Here is a 22,335-nt window from a genome sequence, read left to right as displayed (position 1 = left end):
TCCATTGTTCCATAGCATTAAACTTGGAGACCCATAAGCCTTCCTGACATTTTTCAGGCAGTCAGTAATAAATGAAAGGTTATGCTGACCACTGTTTAAGCTGTTCCCTTTCTTGTAGGTGGCTGCCAAGAGACAAGGGTCCCTGAAGAAAGTGGCCCAGCAGTTCCTCTTGATGTGGTCCTGTTTTGGCACAAGGGTGATCCGGGACATGACCTTGCATAGTGCCCCCAGCTTCGGTAAGGCCGCCCCAGCCCTCCCCACATCCAAACACTTTCTCTCTGGACTTGGTGCTTGAATGTCACCTCTCTAAATTCAGCCTTGATCTCACTTGCTGTGTCTGAGCCTACAAGGACATCACCCTGAAATGTAGCTGTTCTGGAAGGAGTCAACATTGTCTGGACATTCGGGGAGAAAGACAGCATTGTGTGCTAACATATGCAAATCTGAAGATGGAGGTTCTCACCCAGCTAGTATTATTGGAGTTTAGAGGGGACTAAAAAACACTGGGTACACTCCCCTTTGGCCAGGTGTCCCCAGTGAACACTGTGTCCCAGGACTATTGCAGAATTTCATAGTGTGGCCTTCCCAAGACCGAAAGCCTCTGTGTGGGAACATTGGCATATAGCTTGGCTTAATGCTCCAGGAGTGGGGAGAATGTCTAAAGGTTTCTTTAACGCTGTGCCTCAGTCAGATCCCTAGAAAAGGACTTTCATGTTCATTTTCCCTTTGGTTTTGCTGACCCTTTGGGTGCTCCTCACCTCCCTCCCCAAGGGCACGCCTGCTGCTCCCACAGTAATATGACTTGGAATCTCTGCCTAGAGGTGCTCACGCTGGTCCACAGGTAGGAACCGAACCACCGACTCAGGGTGAATGCTGTGCTACATTGTGGGACACGGTTTACTCGTTTTCACGGAGTCCAGGCCCTCGTTAGCAGACATCTGAAATCTCCACAAACACTTTTGCCTCAAATTTTGAAGCATTTCGGCAAAGGGCTGTTGGTAGATTTTCTGGGTAATTGCTTCAGTTCACTACTTGACTTTGCGAGTAGAGATGTAGTTTCATTTCTCATTACCTCCAATTAAGCCAATCGGCTCTGGGTTTCGCTCCGGGTTTAATTTGACACTTTTCCATCCAGCTTTTTTATGGTCTTGTCACCATTTTCCAGTTGTGCTACACAACGAAGCGAGTATGTGGTAAAACAAAGGCGGCACTATTTTTTCTAAACAGCGCTGCCCATGAAAGACTGTGTTTCCCCAGTTGGAGCAGTGTTTTGTTGTGGATTTCTTTAATCTCGGCCTTGGGAAGTTCTCGGCACTGGCCTGAGCCGTGGCTACAGATGGAAATTCTCCGTGAATGGTGCATGGAAATGCTCTGGTGGCCGATACCTGGGCAGGACCATCGGGCACGGCGTTTTGATAACTTCCAGCAGTTAGTGTTAGCACATGTCACCTCTGGTTCTGGGAAAACCATTCGCGCATCGCTGCTTTCAAGCCAGCGAAGGGCTGAAACATTTTTGCGGTCTGTTCACTACTTCAAAATCAAAGAATCCACAACATCGCACCCAAATATACGTACCCGTGTCCACAAAGCAAGCCGCCTTATTTGCTTTATCCCTTAATCTTCAGTGTGCTCATTCTTAAACTGATTATATAGATTACGGAGGCCCCTTCATTAGACAGGGAAAGTAATTTACTTGGCAGGATTCTTTGGAACTCATTTGTTTTTACTAAGTTAACAACGTGATAGGAAATCAAGACAGTAGAACAGCTAGGGTTCTGTGAAAAGGGCTGGATTTATTACCAAGAAACGTTTTCCTTGAAATGTATTCCTTCCTTTCTTGAACCACGCACTGGTTTAGGATATACCAGAAACTTGGGCAAATGGCAGAAACGGTCACAGATCTCTTAGGAAAGACAAGGAGTCGCTCACCCAACTTCACGTTGTCAGTATTTCCCAACCCGAGGTGGGCTGAAATAATACCTGTTTCCAAGTCCGTTTAGCACACTGTCTGCCGTGGTCCTGCTCATCCGACTCATTGTGGAATTCGGCAGCTTTGGGGTGACAGGCAAGTTGAAAGAATCCGCGGCAGACAAAAGCCCAGTTCCCCCTTTCTGCCTGTATATGTCAAAGACACAGTTGGTGGTTGTGTTTGGGTCATGTGTTCCCTGTATAAAAACAGCTAATTAGGAAAAAGAGCCCTCTGTTCACCGGCCCCCTCCCCCAGTGGCAGGGGCCAGCTCTATCTGGCTCGTAACTCCCACAGGATCCCTGCCGCCCCAGTGGTGCGGGCTGACCGCGCCGTGAGGGTGGGGAACATCACAGCGATCCTGGGGAGGGGGGTCTTCTGCCACCTCTGCCCAGAACGGCCTCTTTCAAAAGGTAGTTGACTCCTTTCTTCTCCTTAATTCCTTTTCACTCTTTTCTTCCTAATTCCTTCTCACTGAAAAGAGCCTATGCTGTGAACTGAAGTAGCCAGACGATCTTTCTTTGCCGCCAGCAGCAGTTTCTAGTAAAATCAGTCAGCAAAGGCAGGCTGGCAGGAGATGAACTTTGAGTCCTAACGGGGCTGAGGAAAATAGTTTCTACTTTTGAAACACACACACACACACACACACACACACACACTCACACCCATGTATTTTCCGTCGACGGCTGTGATTTCCATTCAGAGGACACCTGGATCCCAAGTCAGTGCAGGTGTCTTTACCCTTTTACTCTGGGTTTTCACCACATGCCCCGGATTTCACGGCTGGGAACATCTGGAGGCAACTGTGGTTCCTGGAAGTACTCCGGCATCAAACTGTTGGAAAAGCCACCCCAGGTTTGCCCACCAAGGGGGCAGGATTGCTCACGGCCCACGTTCTCACCTGCCCACGCACCTGTTTTCTGGCTTAGTGTCGTAGTTCTGCTGCTCAGGAAGGGCTGAGGGGGCCACGTGGGAGCAACCCCGTCAGGCACCCTGCTCCCACACCAGGTGGCCATGACCAGAGACTTCAGACTGCTTCTCCTGGTGTAGGTGACCAGGCCTGGCTCTCTTACCCAGACCCTGCCAAACGTTGCACACATCAGCCAGGCCCCTGCCAAGCGCTCGGAGGCAGGAACTGCTTTTCCTTGTATTCAGGAGGAAGCCAACCCCAGAGGAGAGGGGCTGGCCCACAGGTGCACCACAGACTGTGCTGAGACCCCTGAATCTTTTCCATCCTAGAGCCCTGTTCTTCCTGCTCAGCCACCACCTCGTCTAGCTTTCTGCAGCTGAATACTACTCATAAAAACAAGGTAACATTGATGGAGAGCCTAGCATGCACAAGGCAGGATACTGGGCACATCCTCATTTAATTCTTGCAACAACCTGTGAAGTCTGATGGAGAACGTGAAGCAAAGACAGGATAATGCTGCTCATTGTAGCAAATGCTTAGAAGGCATGTACTACATTCTGTCCTCACATTAGCTCTTCGAAGCAGATAATAATAGGTAGAAAAGAAGCTTGGAGAATTTTCATGCCCAAGATCAGTATGGCAAGGGGCAGAGCTCTGTTTCAAAATCACATCTGCCTGACCACGAAACCCATGCTGCTTCAGTTTCCACAACTCAGACAAACACCCTGGACTCAGATGCTGAGCACCGAAAGGTAAGACAAATTTATTTAATCCTCACTGATGGATTTTTTAAAAATCCATATTGATAGATTTAAAAATGTTTTGAAGCTATGAGAGAACAAAACATCAGAGTAATAAGGGATGCCAGAAATGATATCTTTCAAGTGTTGAGAACAAAGAACTGTCAACCATCATTCAGGACTGAGGGCAAAGTAAAGACACACTCGGTTCTACAAAGACTAAGAGAATGTGGCCCCACAGAACATCACTTAAAAAGCACTTAAAGGATGCATTTCAGCAAGAAGAAAAATAAAGGTCTGGGATACAAGAAACAACCAGGTTCTAGTTATTATTGCTGTGTAACAAATTACCCCAAAGTTTAGTGACATTAAAATAGTACTTTCATTATGCATGTGGATTCTGTGGGTCAGGAATTTGAACATGGCACAGCAGGGCTGGCTTATCCCTATGATGTCTGGAACCTCAGATGGAAACACTCAAGGGCAGTGGTGCTTTGACAGCTGGATGCTGGAATCATCTGGAGGCTTCTTCTTTCCTGTGTCTGTGCTTGGGTTTGGATATCTTGAAGACAGGACTGCTGTGATCAGGGTGCCTTCTGTGGGCATTCCATGTGGCTCAGTGTCCATACTGCAATGGTGGCCTCTAAATAATTAAAATTCTCACATGGTGGCTCCCTCTTCCAGGGGGGAAGCCACATTGCCTTTTATGACCCAATCTCAGAAGTTGTCACCTCCCCCATACTCTGTTGCTCAAAGCAGTCACAAACCGACCAAGTCTGAAGAGGGTGCAGAGACACTCAATTTTCCACGGAAGGAATGTCCAACAATTTGGGAGCCCTTTTTCAAGATGAGAGAAATTCTTAAATTTGCAAAAAAATTTAATGACTATCATTTAAAAAATATTTTTCATGTTTAAAAAAGATAAAAGCAAGCCCCAGGCTACAAAGTAACATGAGGTGGTGGGAAGAGAAGCTTCAAGCACTGGTTAAGGCACGCTAAGGTTTTTGTCTCTGAATGCTAAATAATTTTGGACTTCACTGAAAAAAATACAGTTTGGATTTAATGTGTGAGATGTATGTTAATAAATCAAGAGCTCATCACTAAATCATCATAATTTACGAAGGAAAATGGAAAAATTTGAAAAGAGATGGCAAGATAAAAGAAGCATAGAAACAGGATGGCAAACCAAAAACATAAAATAGGATGCTAGAGAAAAGATCAAGTAACAATCGCAGTAGATGTCAAAGTCTCTTCCTTCCAGAACATAAGGCATAAATATTTTTACAGATAGCTTTTACTAAACTTTTAAGAAATATAAAATCCTTAGTTAATGAAAATGAGCATGTTTAGACAATAAAAACAAAAGGAAAGCTATACAACTCACAAAGCTGATGTAATCTCAATTATGAAGCTAATACAACCTCAACTTCAAAATCTTGGAAGAATGGTAGAGGAAAAGAAAATTCCAACCCAACCACACATATAGATGAAAACTTCTAAATAAAATACTAGTAGGTCAAATCCAGCAGCAAAATTTTTAAGATCATGATTAATAAGGTTTATGGCAAGAATTCAAGTATGATTCAAAGTCAGAAAAATTACTTATCAACATACATTATTAAACAGATTAAATGAGAAAAATCATACGGTCCTCCCTATAGATGTAGAGGAGAAAAAAAGGATTTGATATAATTCAGCTCCCAGGTATAATTTTTAAAAACTCTTAGCAAACTAGGAATAGAGAAGGATTTACTTAGTATGTTTCAAGGGCAACCAAAACCCTGCGGTGAACATCATACTAACTGGTGAAACTTTAGAAGTTTTCCCATTCAACTCATTAAGACAAAAATGCCTTTTAACACTGTTTCTAATAAATATTGACTGGAAGTCCTAGCTGATGCAATAAGAAAAGTAAAAGAAATCTAAGAAATGGAAAGGAAAACACAAAAACTGACTTTTGTTATAGATGTCATGATGGCCGACAAAAGAGTCTGCAAACTAATAGTGTAAAGAAGAATTCAGTGAGATCATTCGATTGAGCTTTTTTTTTTTTTAAAATCATTGGTATTCTTAGCATAAACCAGAACCTAATTAGAAAATATAATTGAGGGCGCCTGGGTGGCTCAGTGGGTTAAGCCGCTGCCTTCGGCTCAGGTCATGATCTCAGAGTCCTGGGATCGAGTCCCGCATCGGGCTCTATGCTCAGCGGAGAGCCTGCTTCCCTCTCTCTCTCTCTGCCTGCCTCTCCATCTACTTGTGATTTCTCTCTGTCAAATAAATAAATAAAATCTTTTAAAAAAATAAAAAAGAAAATATAATTGAGTGTGTGTATATAGTAAGCATATACTAACATATATTAAGTATATATCATAGTATATATAAATACACACTCATATACCATTCAAAATAGCCAAGGAAACTAAAAAATACCTATAAAATAATTCTAACAAAAATTGTTTGAAGAACTTCAAAGAGAAATTTCAAAAATATTATTGAAATCTACCCTGTTCATGTTTGGAAAGAGTCAACATCAAAGAGATTGTTTTACCAATTAATACACAAATTCAATAGAATTCTAGACCAATTCTTAATTTTTTTCCCTTTGATTTTGACAATCTGATGTTAAAATTCATGTGGAAAGGCAAAATGCCAAGGATAGTAAAGACATTTTGAAGATAAAGAACAAGATGTAGGGTCTTGGTTACCTGATACTCACATTTGTTATGGACTAAGACAGTGCGGGGCTGTAACGTAGTGAGACTGGTAGAGCCGTGAAACAGAACAGAGGTGCCCAAGACAGACAGATACAAAACTTGTCTTCCCCTCATCAGATCCTCTGTTAAACAAGAGGATTGTATATATAACAGAGATGGCATTAAAAATCAGTGGATTGGGCAAATTTCTTCTGAACAAGCCTTTTTTTTGTACAGGACAAGTACAAAAAAAAAAAATTAGACCCCTTGTCTACAGCTTCTGAAAGGAAACATCTCAATGAGGGGGAAAAAGACCTTAAACCTTTTGGAAGAAAACAAGGAATGATATCTTTATGATCTTGAAATAGTATATTATTTATTTTAAAAGGCACAAAAAAGACCAATCATAAAATTTTTCAAAAATAAATATGTTTGGATTTCAAAATTGTGTTTATTAAGCATACCATAAACAAAGTTAAAAGATAAAAGCCACAGAAAAGAACATATTTTGCAGTGCATATAACAAACAACCTGAATATATAAGAAACCCCTGTAAACAAATTGTTTAAATACTCCAATAGAAATTCACATACCCCAATATTATTCCAATACCCCAAAGGAAAAATGAGCAAAGAATATGAATAGGTGATTCCCAGAAAGGAAAATTTAAGTTAACAATAATCATTTGAAAAGATGTGTACCTTTCTAGTAATTAGGGTAATACCAATTATAAAGAAAATAAGATAACACCTCACACCCTTCAGACGGCAAGGATTATATATATATTTTTTAAGATTTTGTTTATTTATTTGACAGACAAATTACATGTAGGCAGAGAGGCAGGCAGAGAGAGAGGAGGAAGCAGGCTCCCCACTGAGCAGAGAGCCTGATGCGGGACTCGATCCCAGGACCCTGAGATCATGACCTGAGCTGAAGGCAGAGGCTTAACCCACTGAGCCACCCAGGCACCCCAAGGATTATATTTCATACACTATCAGTAGGATGGTAAAAAATTTTGGTGAGCAATGGAACACCATCTCTTAAGACCGAAGATGCAGGCACTCTTGGACCCAACAGACACAAGAAAAGAGGTACAGAAAATATTCATAAGAGTCAATTTCCAATAGTGGAAACTTACAAACAACCTAAATTCCATCACCAGGAGAATGGATAAATAAAGTATGGTATATGCGGACAGTGGCCATCGGACTTGAATTGCGTGCCTCCATGTGGATGGATTATCAAAAGCAAGTAGTAGACTGCTCTGTGAGGTACGATACCGTTTACGTCATGTGTGAAAACAGAAAACAGCACCATATGTTATTTATGGGTACATAATTATATGTAGTAAGAGTAGAACAAGTAAATACCAAATTCAAGTCAGCGATTACCTCAGGTTGAATGCCATGAGGCAGAGAAATACAATTAAGGAAAAGAACACAGAGGCTTCATCCTCATCTTCAATTAAAAAACAAATCTGATTCAAACACAGTAAAATACTAAGACGCTATAAAGCCAGGAGTTGAGTACACTGCCATTCATTTTAAAATTCTGTGTACTTTTCTATCTATTTGAAATTGTTCATAAGAAAAGAGAAATGCTTTGATGCTATGAAATGTGTTCAACTACGTTAACACGTTGCAACAGCAACAAAAATCTCCTTTGTCTGTGTCCTAATACCTTTTTCCACAGCAGACTCAAGTGCCAACTCTGTGACTTTAGGCAAGTTGTTTAAAGCCTCTGAGCCTTCATTTCCCCGATTATTAGTTGAAGATAATAATAACGCCTGTCTCACAGTGTTGCCGGAAAGAGAGCTCAGTACAGTGCATATGGTACACGGGGCTTGCGCGTTTGATTGGTTGATCTAACAGATAGTCATTGAGCCTCTATTCTGTGCCTGGCACTGTTGTGGACACTGGGTATGGAGAACAGTTGGGGGAAAAAAAAGATAAACATCTGCATTTATGGAGCTTGTAGTCTAGTGTAGGGAGGCACGTGATACAGGTTATAAAGTACAGGGAACGGTGATAAGCACTAGGGAGAGAAAGCCCAGGGTATTAGCTGTAACTGCCTCTCTCCCGTCTGTCTGTCTGTCTTTGATGTTTCTCTCTTCCTCCCTTCATCCTGCCCCCCCATCTCTTTTTCTCTCTTTCAGTCTTTATTTCCCCCTTTTCACTTTGCCCTCTTTTCCTTGCACTGTTCCCGTGGCCAGCCGCCCCGCCCCGCCCCCCACTGCCAGCACTGAACTATTTGTTGCCCAATTATCTTAATGATTGACTTCTGCTACGCAGGACCCTGTAGCTTTTGCGGAGTCAGGATCTGAGCTTTAGGTTTCTTGTGGACTCAGAGTACTTGGCACAACAGTAGGCAGGCAGCAGTAGCTCTACAAACTCATCAAAAGGTGATTTAGTTGGGTAACTGATCAGAGCCATTAAGGAAGGGACCTTGAAGCTCAGAATCCACACTTGCCCCAGAGTACTGGCCCCCCAGCCTGGATATGATGCTTCTCCCTGTGCGGTCTTGGGTAAATTTCTTCACTTCGTCAGATCTTTGTTTCCTTGTCTATAAAGGAGAAGGGTGTATAGCTGACTTCAAAGGCATCTGCCTGGGATAAAACTGCAACACCCATTTCCATTATCTAGAGTTTTCCATTCTAATTCGTCGCTCCGTGTTTCTATCTTTCTATCCTTATGGACCTAGAGCAACATTGCAGCAAATATTTTTTTCATTTTGAAGACCCTTTTAAGTATTTGATGCTGTCTTTTGACCTCTTTGGCTATATGAGCAAAATGTTTTAAGATCCTATGGGATCTTAAAACCTCAGGAGCAAAAGGGACTTTACAGATAACAGTAGTTACCATTCAGTAAACATCTAGTGTGTCCTTTTCCTCATTATGGTTAGTACTTCTGTAACCAAAACAAGGAGTTGTACTACCCCCCCTTTTAGAGAGCTATGTTGCCAAATGAGCTGCACAGAATCAGACAGTCTTAGGTTCAAGTCCCAGTTCTGCCAGTTACTAGTTGTGTGACACTGGACACTTATTTCACCTCTCTAGGTCTCAGTGTCCTTCTTTGCAAAAGGAGAGTATCACTCATCTCCTATAGTTGTGATGAGGATTAAGTGTGATAATAAATCTGCATATTTATACAGATCATGAATCTGTCATAGAGCAAGGGCTCAAGAAGTGGCTGATTTTGTTGTTAACATTTACTAGGAGTAACTCATCCAGGGTCTAAGTCACTAAGTGGCGGAGCTGGGTGTCAGCCTGGGTGCACTGCTCCAGCGCCTGTGCTGTTACCCACAATGCTGAGTCTCCTCAGTGGTTCATGGGACCCATTTTGGAGAAGTGGATGGAAAGTTGAGTTTTAGAGGCTACATCTCTGACTTAGCACAATCTACTCCTTTCTGAATTTCAAACAGACAGAACACCCTGGGGATGAAGGAAGAATGTGGAAAAAGTATAGGACAGGGACCCTGGCTTGAGCTTTGTGGATACCAGGACCAGAGTTTGGGGCAGGCTCTAAAGAGAGGGGGGATATAAGAGTTGGTGTATGTGACCTGCTGGGCATCCACTGGCCTCAGAGTTAAGCTGAGGATTTTCCTCTATAGTCTTCTGTAAGGGTGTGTGTGTGTGTGTGTGTGTCCATGTGTATGTGCAGAAGCCAGATGCAATTAAAAAGAAAATTGACAAATTCTACCAAGAAGGTGGAATTGAAAAGGAAAAATTGATGAATTCCACCAAGGAGGTTTTATCCAGTTAGCCCCTGCCCCCCCGGCCCCAACACCTTCTGACAAGTATCATGTACTAACCAGCTGTGCACCTGGAGCCATAGCCCTAGCACCCTATTAGTGAGACTTGAAAAGGCACAGCTCCCAACTCAAAGGACCCTTCTGGGACCTGGTCTTTGTGCCATGAGTAGACTGAACTGGGTGATCTGTAGGGGACAGGAAACAGATTTGGGGCCAGACCAAACCGAGGCAAATCCCTACATACCGCTAATGGAGGGACTCCTTTCCTGCTCCCTAAGGAAGGACAGTGCCACCTATCCCAGTCTGTGGTAAGGAGGAGATGTGTGTTAAGTGCTCCGTACAGTTTGGGCACATGGTAAGCATTCGGTAGACCATGACGGCAACGATGAGGACTATGACTAGGACAGTGATAACAGTCATGGTGGTGATGATGGAATCACAGTAGAAGTAATACCAGAGGCTCTTCCAGGTCCTCTAAAAAAGTAAACTAGAGGGAAATGGGAAGAGGAGGTCAGCTGTACATAGGTGGGTGAGAAGTTTTGGACATTTCATGGGTAGCAGAAGAGCCACATGGAGATGTCCCGTTGGGAGTTGGAAGCATGGGACTAGAGAAGAAGGTTTGGCCCTTCTGGCTCTGGCTTTCCTGAGGTTTGACTACAGCAGACATGAATCGAGCCCCTCTCACATGTGGATCATTCCACTGGCCATGGTGGCAGTATGACATGCAAGAAAAGATGGTTTTGAAATAATGTGTTATAATAGGAACATAACTACCTTATGGGGTGGTTGTAGAGATTAAATCAGAGGATATGATTTTGAGCACATAAACTGGCCCTTGGAAAGATCCCTGGGGAGGATTGTTGCCATCCCTTTTAATAAACAATCTAAGAATGAAGAATGCTATTTGAGAATACCATACATTCTCAATCTAGTACCTTTTTTTTTTTTAAGATTTTATTTATTTATTTGTCAGAGAGAGAGAGAGCGAGCACATAAGCAGGCAGAGTGGCAGCCAGAGGCAGAGAGAGAAGCAGGCTCCCTACTGAGCAAGGAGCCCAATGTGGGACTCAATCCCAGGACCCTGGGATCATGACCTGAGCCAAACGCAGCGGCTTAACCAACTGAGCCACCCAGGAATCCCCTAATACCTTTTCTAATAACCATGTGTTAAACAGATGTCTCAGAAACATTTAAGGAAATAATTCAGTTGTTGCAATTTTTGATTTTCAGTTCTGCTCCCAGAATTATGTCAGGTACATCGGTATAGGGAACTAGAAGGCAAAATCCCTGCCATGGACATCCTTAAAGTCCAGTCGGGGAAATAAGACATACTTGTGGTAGAGATAAAAATGAAAGATTTTTGAACAAAGTGAGTGGTGCCCAGATGAGGATGAGGCCAGTGGCTCGGCAAGGGCTCAGACGGCTCAATGGCATTTGGGCAGACGGCTCGATGGGTGCCATTTTGGAGGAGCCAGATTGAGCAAGGAAAAGACTCACTTGCTACAAAGTGTTAGCCTAGGCTGAGGATACAGCAAAGAGGAGCAACTTTTGACCATGCGGAGATGATTATGGAGTGGAGAATGAGAGACTTGAACGGAGCATTGGAGCCCAGTGTACCTGCGGGAGTCCCAGTGTACGGACTGCTGAGCAGGTGGAGGGGTGTACCTGAGCTGCCCTGACTTAACTTTCTGTTCGGATCTTCTCTCATCAGGGTCTTTTCACTTAATTCACCTGATGTTTGATGACTACGTGCTCTACCTGTTAGAATCCCTGCACTGTCAGGAACGTGCCAATGAGCTCATGCGAGCCATGAAGGGAGAAGGAAGCACCGGTAAGCTGCCATTTCCCTGGGAATTGCCCTACTTGGCAACTTGATTTGTATCCTTACTTCCATGTTCTGTGTTTCTTCAGCTCTGTCTTCCAAAGAATTTAGCTATAGTTGGCAGGCCAAGTGGTGTGGAACCAATGATGTCTTCTTCTATAGAGTGGGCACATGCGTGTGTGGAATTGTCTTGCCCGCCATGATGGTGGTGCCCAAATCATCAGAGGGCTTGAAGCAGGGGGTGACATGACACAGATGAGAAAGAATATTCCAATTTTTAAGTCCTTTAAAGACAACTTGCCTTGACCTTTGGTTCTGAGGACCTACCCTTTCTCTACCCGTAGCAGAAGTCCGAGAAGAGATTGTCTTGACAGAGGCCACCCCGCCAACCCCTTCCCCAGTGCCATCGTTTTCGCCAGCAAAATCCGCCACGTCCGTGGAAGTGCCACCTCCGTCCTCCCCGGTCAGCAACCCGTCCCCTGAGTACACTGGCCTCAGCACCACAGGTAATGAAAGGCCTCCCGCAGGCTCTGAATGCGGAGTTGGTATTTAAAGCCAGAGCTTTCTGGAAAAACGTTCTTCCCCTCAGCCCCCCCGCCCCTCAAAATGCCAAGTATTTGCCTGGATTTACAGATGCCTTGCAGTTACTCATTTATTCATAGGTACATATTCTTCTTGCTTCTGTTTTCAAGTTGGCAGATGGAGTACATGATAACCGCCACCTTCCCCAACTAAGCCACTGAAATGATGAGAATGAAATGACATAAATTAATACACAGCCAATTCTTTCTTGAAAACAAGAAAGGGAGTTCTCTGTGAACCAGAAATTGAGTGGCAGGCATCTCTGGAAAGTGGGGCAGCCAGAAAGTCATATGCTAAGACATGACAACCATGGCAAGGCGGGGGCGGTAAGCAAGGTGCGGAGGGGTGCTCTGGGGCTCCCGAGGAAGCCGAGACTCCCTCTGGTGGGAGGCCCCGAGGAGGACCTCACACAGGAGTGGCTCTTCACTTTAACTGAGGATGGCGGAGCAGAAGGGCCTTCTAGACAGAGGGCGGTGCGAACAGATGCACAGGGCTGGGGCGTGTGAGGCTTTCTCAGGGCACGGGAGACTTTTCAGTAGGAAGTCCGCGAAGGCATCCTGTGAGGCTGGACGTGTAAGCTGCAGTCGCATTCTGAAGGATCTCGAATGCCAAGACACGGTTCGGAAAATTGAGAAGAGGTGATGTAAGGATAATAATAACTAGTTGCTAAGGTCCGGTGTCACTGCGGTAGTTGTCTCACGAGAGATACTTACAGTGTCTCTCACTGCAAGGTTGTGGCGGAGAAGTGAAGGGAGACAAAGCTTAAGTCCCTTGTTCTGGGCACCGCACTCACTCAGCCATTCAACAAATGTCCTTAAGACATTGCTCATGAGACTTGTGGAAACGAGACTGTGGCGGTGGCATATTCAACACGTGTTCGCTAGTGTATGATAACACGTTGTGTGTGTGTGTGTGTGTGCGCGTGCATGTGCCTCCAGAGCAGCTCATGTGGCTGCTGTGGGATCAGAGAAGGTACGAAAGCCAAGAGTGCTTTTTGCTAATAGTGAGGTTCGATCCAGATAGAAGGGGTTACTCTGATTAATGCCTAGAAGGTGGAGGCGACGGGGAAGCTCTGGATGCCAGAGGAAGCAGCGGTCCTCTCCCTTCCCACCTGAACTCTGGCAGGCAGGAGGGAAGCCAGCAGTAGAGAGGGGACATGCCAAGGCAGTCTTAGAAGCTGACAGAGAACCGACAGGAGAGCAATGAAAGGCAGAGACGACCTTCTGCTAGATGGGCCCTGGGTCGGGCTGGGCCAGCCGAAGCGCCAGTCCTCGCAGAGTGGAGGGCTTCTAAGACTGTGATGATCCGTTCGTCATCTTCCCTTCCAAACCTGCTTAACTGTTCTCCCCGTTACCCAAATCGAAATCTGGGAGTCGGCTTCAACTCTTTCCCTCAGCTCCTGCATTCGTTAGGTTAAGGTTAGCTAGGGTAAGCTAAGCCACTGTAACAAACAGATCCAAAAGTTTGAGTTAACACAGGAGAGAGCAATTTCGTGCTTACAGACAGTCCTGGCAAGGTGTTCAGGTCGAGAGGAGGCCCTCTTAAATGCAGCCATTTGGAAACACTTGGTCTTTCGGTATTAGGTTGCACCACAGCGCAAGGCAGTGGTTCTCAAAGTGCGGTCTGGGGACCAGCAGTCCCAGCTTCTCCTGGGAACGTCTTAGAAATGCTCGTTATCAGGTCCCATCACAGACCATCTGAATGGGAAACTCTGGGGGCGAGGCCCACAGATTGGCTCACCACGCCTCCCGGTGACTGGGTTGCACACCAGCTAGAGGCCCACTGCCTTTGGGCTTTGTCAAGTCTGCAACCAGCTGACGGAAAGAGAAGGTGGGTGGGGAGAGGAGAGCGCATGCGCTCAAAGCTGCACCTTCCGGGCCTGCAGGGTGTGCGGGTCCCTTCCGCTTCCATCCCCCCAGCGAGGACTCACTCACAGCGGCTCATGTAACTGCAGAGAGCAGCTGGGAAACGAAGGCTCCTTTGACCTGTTTCTTCCCCTCCCACCATCGCCGCGTGTTCAGGTCTTCCCGCACCTCTTGCGGACGTCGAGCGGATTCTCAAGCTGGTGACCTGCCTCTCCTCTTGTCTGTCCACATTCTTGCTGCCCATTGCACTGGTTTCCCTCAAAGTGCAGCGGCCGAGTCCACCACCCCAAACTCGGGCCTGTGAGCAGGCTCGTTCTCCAGTCGCTGCTGGAGCTTACTTTTATCCTAGTTCTACTGAGAATTATTTTCAGAATAGACTAGGGACTAAATCGCATGGTTTTGAAGACCACATAAATAGGGTGAGCTTGCACTATTTAGGAGGTTGTGTTTTACCCATTCATTCGTTTACGGGTCCATCCGTTTCTCTACCCATTTATCCAATAACTATTTCTCCGGTGGCTTCTATGTACTAGGAACTTCAGATCCTTGCCTCCTGGGACGATGTTATTTAGAGGTTCGGGATCTGATGGGTGCTAACTAGGGCTGATTTGGGAGCAGGGTAGGGAGGAGCACAAAGGGACGCCATGTATCTGGAGGGTCTGTGAAGACTGGACAAGGCGAGAGCAGGTGGTCTGGGCAGAGGGAGGAAGCATTAGTACAAAGACCTGGAGGCAAGAGACAGCATGTCTTTTTCAGAGAAGCTAAAGTATATATCCTAGGAATCTTCTATTAATTCCTTCCCTCAAGTCTCCTTCTCCAGAACTAGCGCTACTCAGGGAATGAGCAGGTGCTTAAGAGCCTATCGGGTGCCTGCCCTCGTGTGCACTGTGCCAGGGGCGGAAACTTGCCAAGGAACTCAACGTCCTTTGTCAGGGACTGCTAAGGAGACTGGATTCTTCAGAGTATTGTGAAGGAAGGGGGTCAGAAACTGGCATTAGATAGATCTTTGATTTTGCTTTGGGTACACAGCTGGAAAGCGCCCTCACCTTCCGTGGGAATTTACATTCCGCCATCACATACATGTTTACATGGATGCACCTGGAATCGGGCTTTGTCTCCACTTTGAGGAGGAAGAACACGCCCCCCCCCAACGCTCCCATTTTCCCTCCATCCTGGGCTGTTGTAGCTCCTGCTTAGAGGCTTGGGAAGAGGAGCCGTAGGGGAAAGAACCACCTTAGTCACGGGGAGAGAACTCTGAGCCCTGTTCACAGCTCTTTAGCCACTCGGTGGTCCTTGCCAGGCTAGAGCATGGGGCAAGGCAGGAGCCAGGATGGTAAGAAGGGCTCTCAGCCTCACCCCCATACTCCCGGGAGACACACGTGAGCCAATTGGTGACAACGTCCTTATCGTGAAAATAAACAGGGAAACCATGCACACCAGACAGTCATGCGTTGTGGAACAGAAGTGGCTTGTGGGGGGGAACTCTTTGGCAGCGCGTCCAGCCAGGACACTGTGAGGCAAGAAGGGGACGGGAGGGCTGCGAAGGCAGGATGTCCAGAATCTCTTCGTAATTCTCGTCCGGCTTGTGGGTCTGCCTGGCTTTCCTCATAGCACTGTGGAGGCCTCGAGGTGCGGCAGGTGTGACCGTCAGACCCACAGGAATATCGTAAATGTGTTCAGAGATTTCTGTGCAATGTGTTCAAGAGTCATAAAAGTAGCTTCTTAGAAATACAAATGTGAAACAGGTTCTCTTCAGATGATTGTAACCTTTGAAGATTTTGGCACATTCCTGCTTTGTTCTCAGACATCTCCAGGGAGCATTAAAAATGTCATCCTAGATAAAACTATGTGTAATATTTTTCCCAAGCACCACTTTTGAAATATCCCACGGCTAAATTGGACTGGATCTTGGCATGCATGTGGGTCATGGTCTTGGAGGAGACATAAACATAATTTCCTAACAACACGGATGGTTTTATAGATCTTGCATTATAAAACACATGTATCCCTGATATATACCAAAGTATTAGGAAATGTACTGTGGTAGGTTTCTTAAATTTGGGGACTTGGGCAAATATTCCATTAACCAATATTGTGAATTGGAAAACAATTATTGTATATCTTATAAAATGCATTCGCCATGTTTCTTTTTTTCTTTTAACAAAAAGTTAACTCAACATATGGTCTTCATGCCCAGTTAATTTTTATTTTCGTCTTAAAATTACTGGCTGATTTATATACCATGACTTTCCAGAAAGTATCTGAAGTGATTAACAATTAAAAAAAAAAAAAAAAAGAAAGAAAGAAAAAGCATTTTTTTAAAAAGACCCAAACCAGAAAGTAAGAAATAAAGAAGTGGGGAAAATTAAACAAAACAAACCACCCCCGCTAAAAACAGTTTACTAATACATTAAATGAAATGGTAAGTGACCTAGTTATTTTGCTGGGTCTCTAGCATTTTCTGGATATCATCACTCAGATGTTGTACATATTATCAAGTTCGAGTCAGAGTCAAGGCCAATCAGGTGTCTGCAGCTCTTCCACATATCAGTGTCTCACTGTTGATGGACACTTCCCCATTTTTCAGCTGTGAAAAAGAGAACGGTATTATGTCTGCTTGGTGTGCACAAAGAGAAAATTCATTGCACATAATCTCTCGGCATCCTTGGTACAAGCTCTAGTGAATACAAAGTCCTTTATTATAGATAATGAGTTATGACTTGCTAGGGAAACAGCCGCTCTCCTTATCTATGGCTTTGTGTCGATCTATGTCCGTACCTACATGTATTTCTAAAAGTGTTTTCTTAGGACTGTTTTCATTAATTGTTTTTAAAGGGATGGAGGGGGGTGTGGAAGAAAGTGAAAGGAAAGGATATGGGGCACCTAACATGGAACCCGATACTGGCTGATTTTGATTGGGCACGTTCAAGTCTACAGCAAGGCCATGATAGGTGACTGGGTAAAGGTTTCCATTTCAACAGATTTCCACAAGGTGAAAATCTAACCCATTTATCTGTTTTCTTCCCTTTGTGAGCTTGCCGCCTCACTCTTGGCCCAGCAAAGGTCAGAAACCTTCATTTTTGTTAAGGGAAAGTGGCTCTTTTCCTCCTCAGGGGCGTGGCAGGTGGTGCCACACCGACCAGCCCACTTAACATGACATTGGGCTGCAATTCTTTAATGTCATTTAACGCAAACTGTAAAGCTCCCACTCCATCCCTCTGAGGCCTCGGAAGGGCTCGAAGACCTGGTTTATGATGTCATTTGAAGTATTCCCTCCTTTAGCAATGACAATAAAAGTTAACTATTAAACGCGTGTTTTCACCTTCCCACCATGGTTTCCCTGTGCAACAAAACCGGCAAATTAAATCACTGAGATTCTAGGATCCCTATAGAAATAAAGGCAGATTCCCTACAAATGGCCTGAGCTGTAGAACATCTGGCCTGCCCAGCTGCATTTTCTCTCCGGCGGTTGAGGATGTAACAAAGCTAACTGGCCCCTACTCTTTCCAAATAACAAAAGCTCAGTTATGCCGAGGGGAGCTAAAAGGAATGGGCCACGGGGGCCACCGCGTCTCCGCCCCAGAGCCCATGATGACTCATGGACACATCCTCGAGTTGTCCCTGCCAGCGAAGGCCTCCTCCTCCAGCCCTGCTGCTTCCTCTGTCGACAGGAATGGAATTAGGAAACATAAACTGGGCCTGAAAACAAATTGCTGAATCTCTTCTTGACTTCACTTCATCGGGTCTTGGCTTGGTGCTGAGGCCTCTGGAGTTGCTCATTCATTTTCCTGTTGACTTCTTCTAGGCCTCATCTGTGTGGTGTCCTGGGGGCACAGAGTGATAAGAACAGGCAGAGGTGCTGACTTCGTGATACTTAAATCCTAGTGGGTAAGGGGAGTCAATCCAGAAGTAAACTACCAGGTCAATAAACCATTTCAAACGCTCATAACAAGAATGAGAGTGTGCTAGGAAATGGTCAGAGGAGGCCTCTCCGACCCGGAATATCAGAAAGGGTCAGCCACATAAAGTCTGGGGAGAGGGAAAGATCATTCTAGGTCATAGGGAACAGCATGGGCCCAGGCCTGAAGCAGAGAAGAGCCTGTCATCGTGAGGACTGACTGCTGTGGCTACCTAAGCGGAAAGTGGCAGCCAGGGAAGCTGCGGAGGGAGGCAGGTCCAGAGGCCGAACCAGCATCTCTCTCTGGGAAAGGATCCCGGTCAGCTCTGTCAATGAGATTTTGGCCAGGGAGCTACTGATAAAGTCACCCGAACAGCTGAGGTTTTCAACTTGAGCAAGTATTCTCCTTAAGCACTGTTCCCTGGAGGATGGGTAGCCGGTGGGGTGAATATACCTATGAAGTCTTTTCCTGTCTCAGTGTTGAAGGTTATACCAAATGTTTGCTTCGTAGCAAATGCTGTAAGAGGACACTGTTCAAACAGAATTTTCTGTGATAATGGCAATTTTTTTTTTTTTTTTTTTTAAATCTGAGCTAACCAAAGCAGTAGATGCTGAGCACACAGGGCTACTGAGCACTTAAAAGGTGGCTAGTGCAATGAAGGAACTGAATTTTTTTTTATCATATTTTGTTTTAATTAGTTTAAATTTTAAGAGCCATCTGTGGCCTGTGGCTACTGTCTAGGCAGCTCCGGAATCTAGACATACTTAAGGGAGCTTATTTTTCAGGAAGGTACTAACAAAAGGCTTAGGTTAGATCAAAACCTGAGCAACATCTGTGATGGTTCATAGAATCCTTGCAGGGGGAAAAGGTTCAAACAGTTTAGGTCAAGATCTGAAGGAAGGCTACAGCCAGGTAGCCTGAAAAGTAGCCTGAATTTTCTCAAGTCTGTACCAAATCCTTACAACCTCTGATCTTGACGGGCCCGCTACACGCAGTGTGCGTGACCGGAGGCAGTGGCTTAGAGAACCTTGCGACTCAAGAGTGTGGTCCATGGACCAAGAGCATTACCATCATTTAGAAGCTTGTTACAAATGCAGAATTGCTAGCTCAGCTCCCAACCTGCTGAATCAGAATTTGCCTCTTAACAAGATCTCCAGGGATTCAAAGGCACATTCAACTGTGAGAAGCCGCTGCTGTTGTGGAAAGGCTTTGGAGTTGGGCAGGATCTGGGTTCAAATTTGAGTGAGTCTTGGGCCACAACTGTCTCACCTGCGAAAAGGAGGTAAGACCACCTACCTCAAAAGGTCATTGCCAAAATTCAGTGAGTTAGTGTATTAAAAAGGAAAGTAGCTTGAGGTCTGGTTTATGTTGGATGATTAATCATTCATTCCTTCATTTATTCAACAGATTATTCTTGACTACCTGTTTTATTCCAAGCCCACTTCCTAGCCTCTGTTTAAAACCCCCTCCAGGAAAAATGACAACAGTAACAAAAACACAGGGAAGAAAAACATTTTGTTGGGGATGGGAAGGAAAGAAAATCTTGCTCTCCCACAGTTTTAATACTAGAACATGGACAAAACTTAACTTTATAGGATTCTTGGATCTTTTGGGATCTTTATGGATTCTCAAAGCCAAGGGGATTTTCTCCACAATCCTCAGACTTTTAACTAAGGATGAGTGTGTAGGGAGGGAAGAATAAGAGATGTGGGAATTAGGCACATAGGGAAGGTTTGTTGTTGTCTTGCCAAAAAGTAAAAAGCATGAGAGCGGTCTTAAAAATTAAGCACAAACTGTGAACCACACACATTTTCTTTTATTAGTTTCCTGAAAAGAGCAGCAGCAGCCGCTCTCCCTGGAGACCCCACTGATAGGACAGGAAATGTAAGGGGTGTTCTTTTCTAGGCCCCAGGCAAAAAGGGTTTCTCACCCGAGCCTGTAGGTGTTGCTCTGCTAAAGCCTGCTTGAGTGGGTCTGTTCGATGCCTGGCACATGGCCATCTAGGGGTTTTGTTTCCCAGACCACAGGAGCCCATTTTTCCAAGAGTTCCTCTAGCTTTTTGTTTGATAACGTCTATTTCTAGCAGCATTTATTCCTTCAACAACAACTTCTATGAAACAAATATTTACTGAACACCTACTATTTGGCAGGCCCTCTGCTGGGGATACAGAGATGAATAAGGAACAGTTGCTCCATTCCAGGGGCTCAGACAAAAGTAACTTCCACTGCATTCCCTCAGGTGATGGCTGTTATCACCACTGTGTCTTCCTGTTGCTGGGTGGGGTGGAAAAAGAGAAAATCTTTTGGCGAGGTCCCAGGGGCTTGAAGGGTTAATTACGTGTTTGCTGTGGCTGGTTCCTTGTTCTCCTGTACTTCCCACCCTTCTCCAATTCTATCTCCAATTGTAAAATTTGTTTAGTATATGTTAATAATGTTTTTCTTTTCACAGAGGTAGTGTACATTCATTCTAAAAAAATACAGATAAACAAAATTGAAGAAAATGTTTTAAAGCCTTTCTCAATCCCACTGCCTAGAGATCACCCGTTTTAATAAAAAGGATCTTTTTAAAAATTATAACAGTAATATAATTTCATATGAAGCACAAAATATAGAGGAGGGCAATCAGGCATAATCCAGTCTTCTGGGGCATGATCATTTTGGAATTTTGTCTTTCCAATCTCCTTGCAGTCGCTATAAATGATACCTAACAGATAGCCTGCTAAAGTCATTATCTCCTTGTATGTGATGTACATGTGCAAACCAGGAAGGGGTACTTTTAGGCACCCTGGTGAATAAGAACATCTATGATTTTATGGGAAAAAAACGTGTTTAGAAGTTTGGTATAATTAGCTCAATTTCTGCTGCTGTTCAAATTTCACCCCGGTGACAGAATCTGACCCAAGAAAAGTGTCTTTCTTCCCTGTCATCTGAAATGGGACACAGAGAAATCTCTACTTTAAGAAAGTCCAATACAAGATTCCTAGTGAATTCACAGGGAAGAGCGCGTGAATATCGTCGAGAGCCTCCCCCGTGCCAAGCTCATGTCAGTTAACTCTCACCACAGTTCTGCAAAATAGCTATTATCATGCCTGTTTTACAGATGATGAAAGAAAATTTCAGAGGCTCGCCCAAGATCTTCCAGCCAGTACTCAGCAGGACTAGACCCCAGAGCGGAGAGGCAGTTGGTAGAGAGAATGAAAAGCCTATGCCAGACTGGGGTTCAGAGCCCCACTGGTCCCACCCACGGGGACCTCGGGCAAGTTAATCAATCTGAGTTTCCCTGAACTGGACTTGAGTGTGATGCCACTAGCCTGAAGGGCGGACCTAAGGAACGGTCCTGAGAATCAAGTGTGGAGTCCACAGTAAGGGTGTTGTGGGGGTCACCCTTGGGCAAGTCCCAGTTGTCTTTTACAGGGGCATCTGAAAGAAATTCCTGTTTGACAGGTGACTCCTGAGCACCTTGTTTGCTATCTCATGGCTTCCAACTTGTCAGGTTTCCCTGTGGCCTGGTTTCCTGGAAAATCTCTGAGCCCAGGTTAAGGCCCATCTCTACGAAGAGTTAGAGTGGACACATTTAGCCTTACTCCTGTTTCGCTCCAGTTTTAATTTCTTTGTTCACTCCCACATTTGCATGATTTTCTTGACTCCTTTGTATTCCTAAGCGCTCTCTTACATTCTTTCAGATTTAACCTTCTGTTTCCTCATCTGTGAAGTGGGGGTAGTATTTTAAGGGTATCTGTAAGGCACTTAGCATGGTGCCTGGACCATATTAGATGCTCAATAAATGGTGTGTCCTTCATGCTCTTGGAATAAACCTTTGTCCCTTCATTTAAAAGGGGCGCTATTTGCATTCTGAAAGATTCTCTGGTTTACAAGAGAGTTCAATACAGAGTTCTTTTAATAATAAATATGTTCAAAGTCAGACTCCATTTTCACTTGCCTTCCAGAGTACCCCTCAGTGAACCTGTCTGTAATTGGCAAAGGGCTGGCCCACCAGCTCCTCCTTCTACCTGCTCCACTCCAGTGTTGCTACTCGTGTGCTATCTGCAAAGTCCTTGGGACAGAAGGGACGGCATTCTTCAGTGAAAACCGTTCCTTCAGCTTCCC

The 22,335-nt window shown here is 44.8% G+C and overlaps 1 protein-coding gene across 5 annotated transcripts in view; it reads left to right on the top strand.

The window, feature by feature from the left end:
* The window catches only part of RFX4 (regulatory factor X4), a 156,603-nt gene that overhangs the window by 121,185 nt on the left and 13,083 nt on the right, over positions 1 to 22,335 (top strand). For 4 of the 5 annotated variants that reach the window (XM_004743066.2, XM_013051553.1, XM_004743064.2 and 1 more), the window contains 3 exons: positions 119 to 236; positions 11,772 to 11,891; positions 12,227 to 12,388. In XM_004743066.2, the coding sequence (XP_004743123.1) occupies positions 119 to 236; positions 11,772 to 11,891; positions 12,227 to 12,388 (400 nt within the window). The remainder of the gene's footprint in view (positions 1 to 118; positions 237 to 11,771; positions 11,892 to 12,226; positions 12,389 to 22,335) is intronic. The other variant, XM_045084750.1, reaches the window with a different exon arrangement.

The sequence above is a fragment of the Mustela putorius genome, unplaced genomic scaffold, assembly GCF_011764305.1.
Source record: "Mustela putorius furo isolate JIRA1106 unplaced genomic scaffold, ASM1176430v1.1 tig00000788_pilon_pilon_pilon, whole genome shotgun sequence".
In the NCBI taxonomy this organism is placed as follows: Eukaryota; Metazoa; Chordata; class Mammalia; order Carnivora; family Mustelidae; genus Mustela; species Mustela putorius.
The sequence above is the reverse complement of the archived record's forward strand: the minus strand, read 5'-3'. Positions and strand labels throughout refer to the sequence as shown.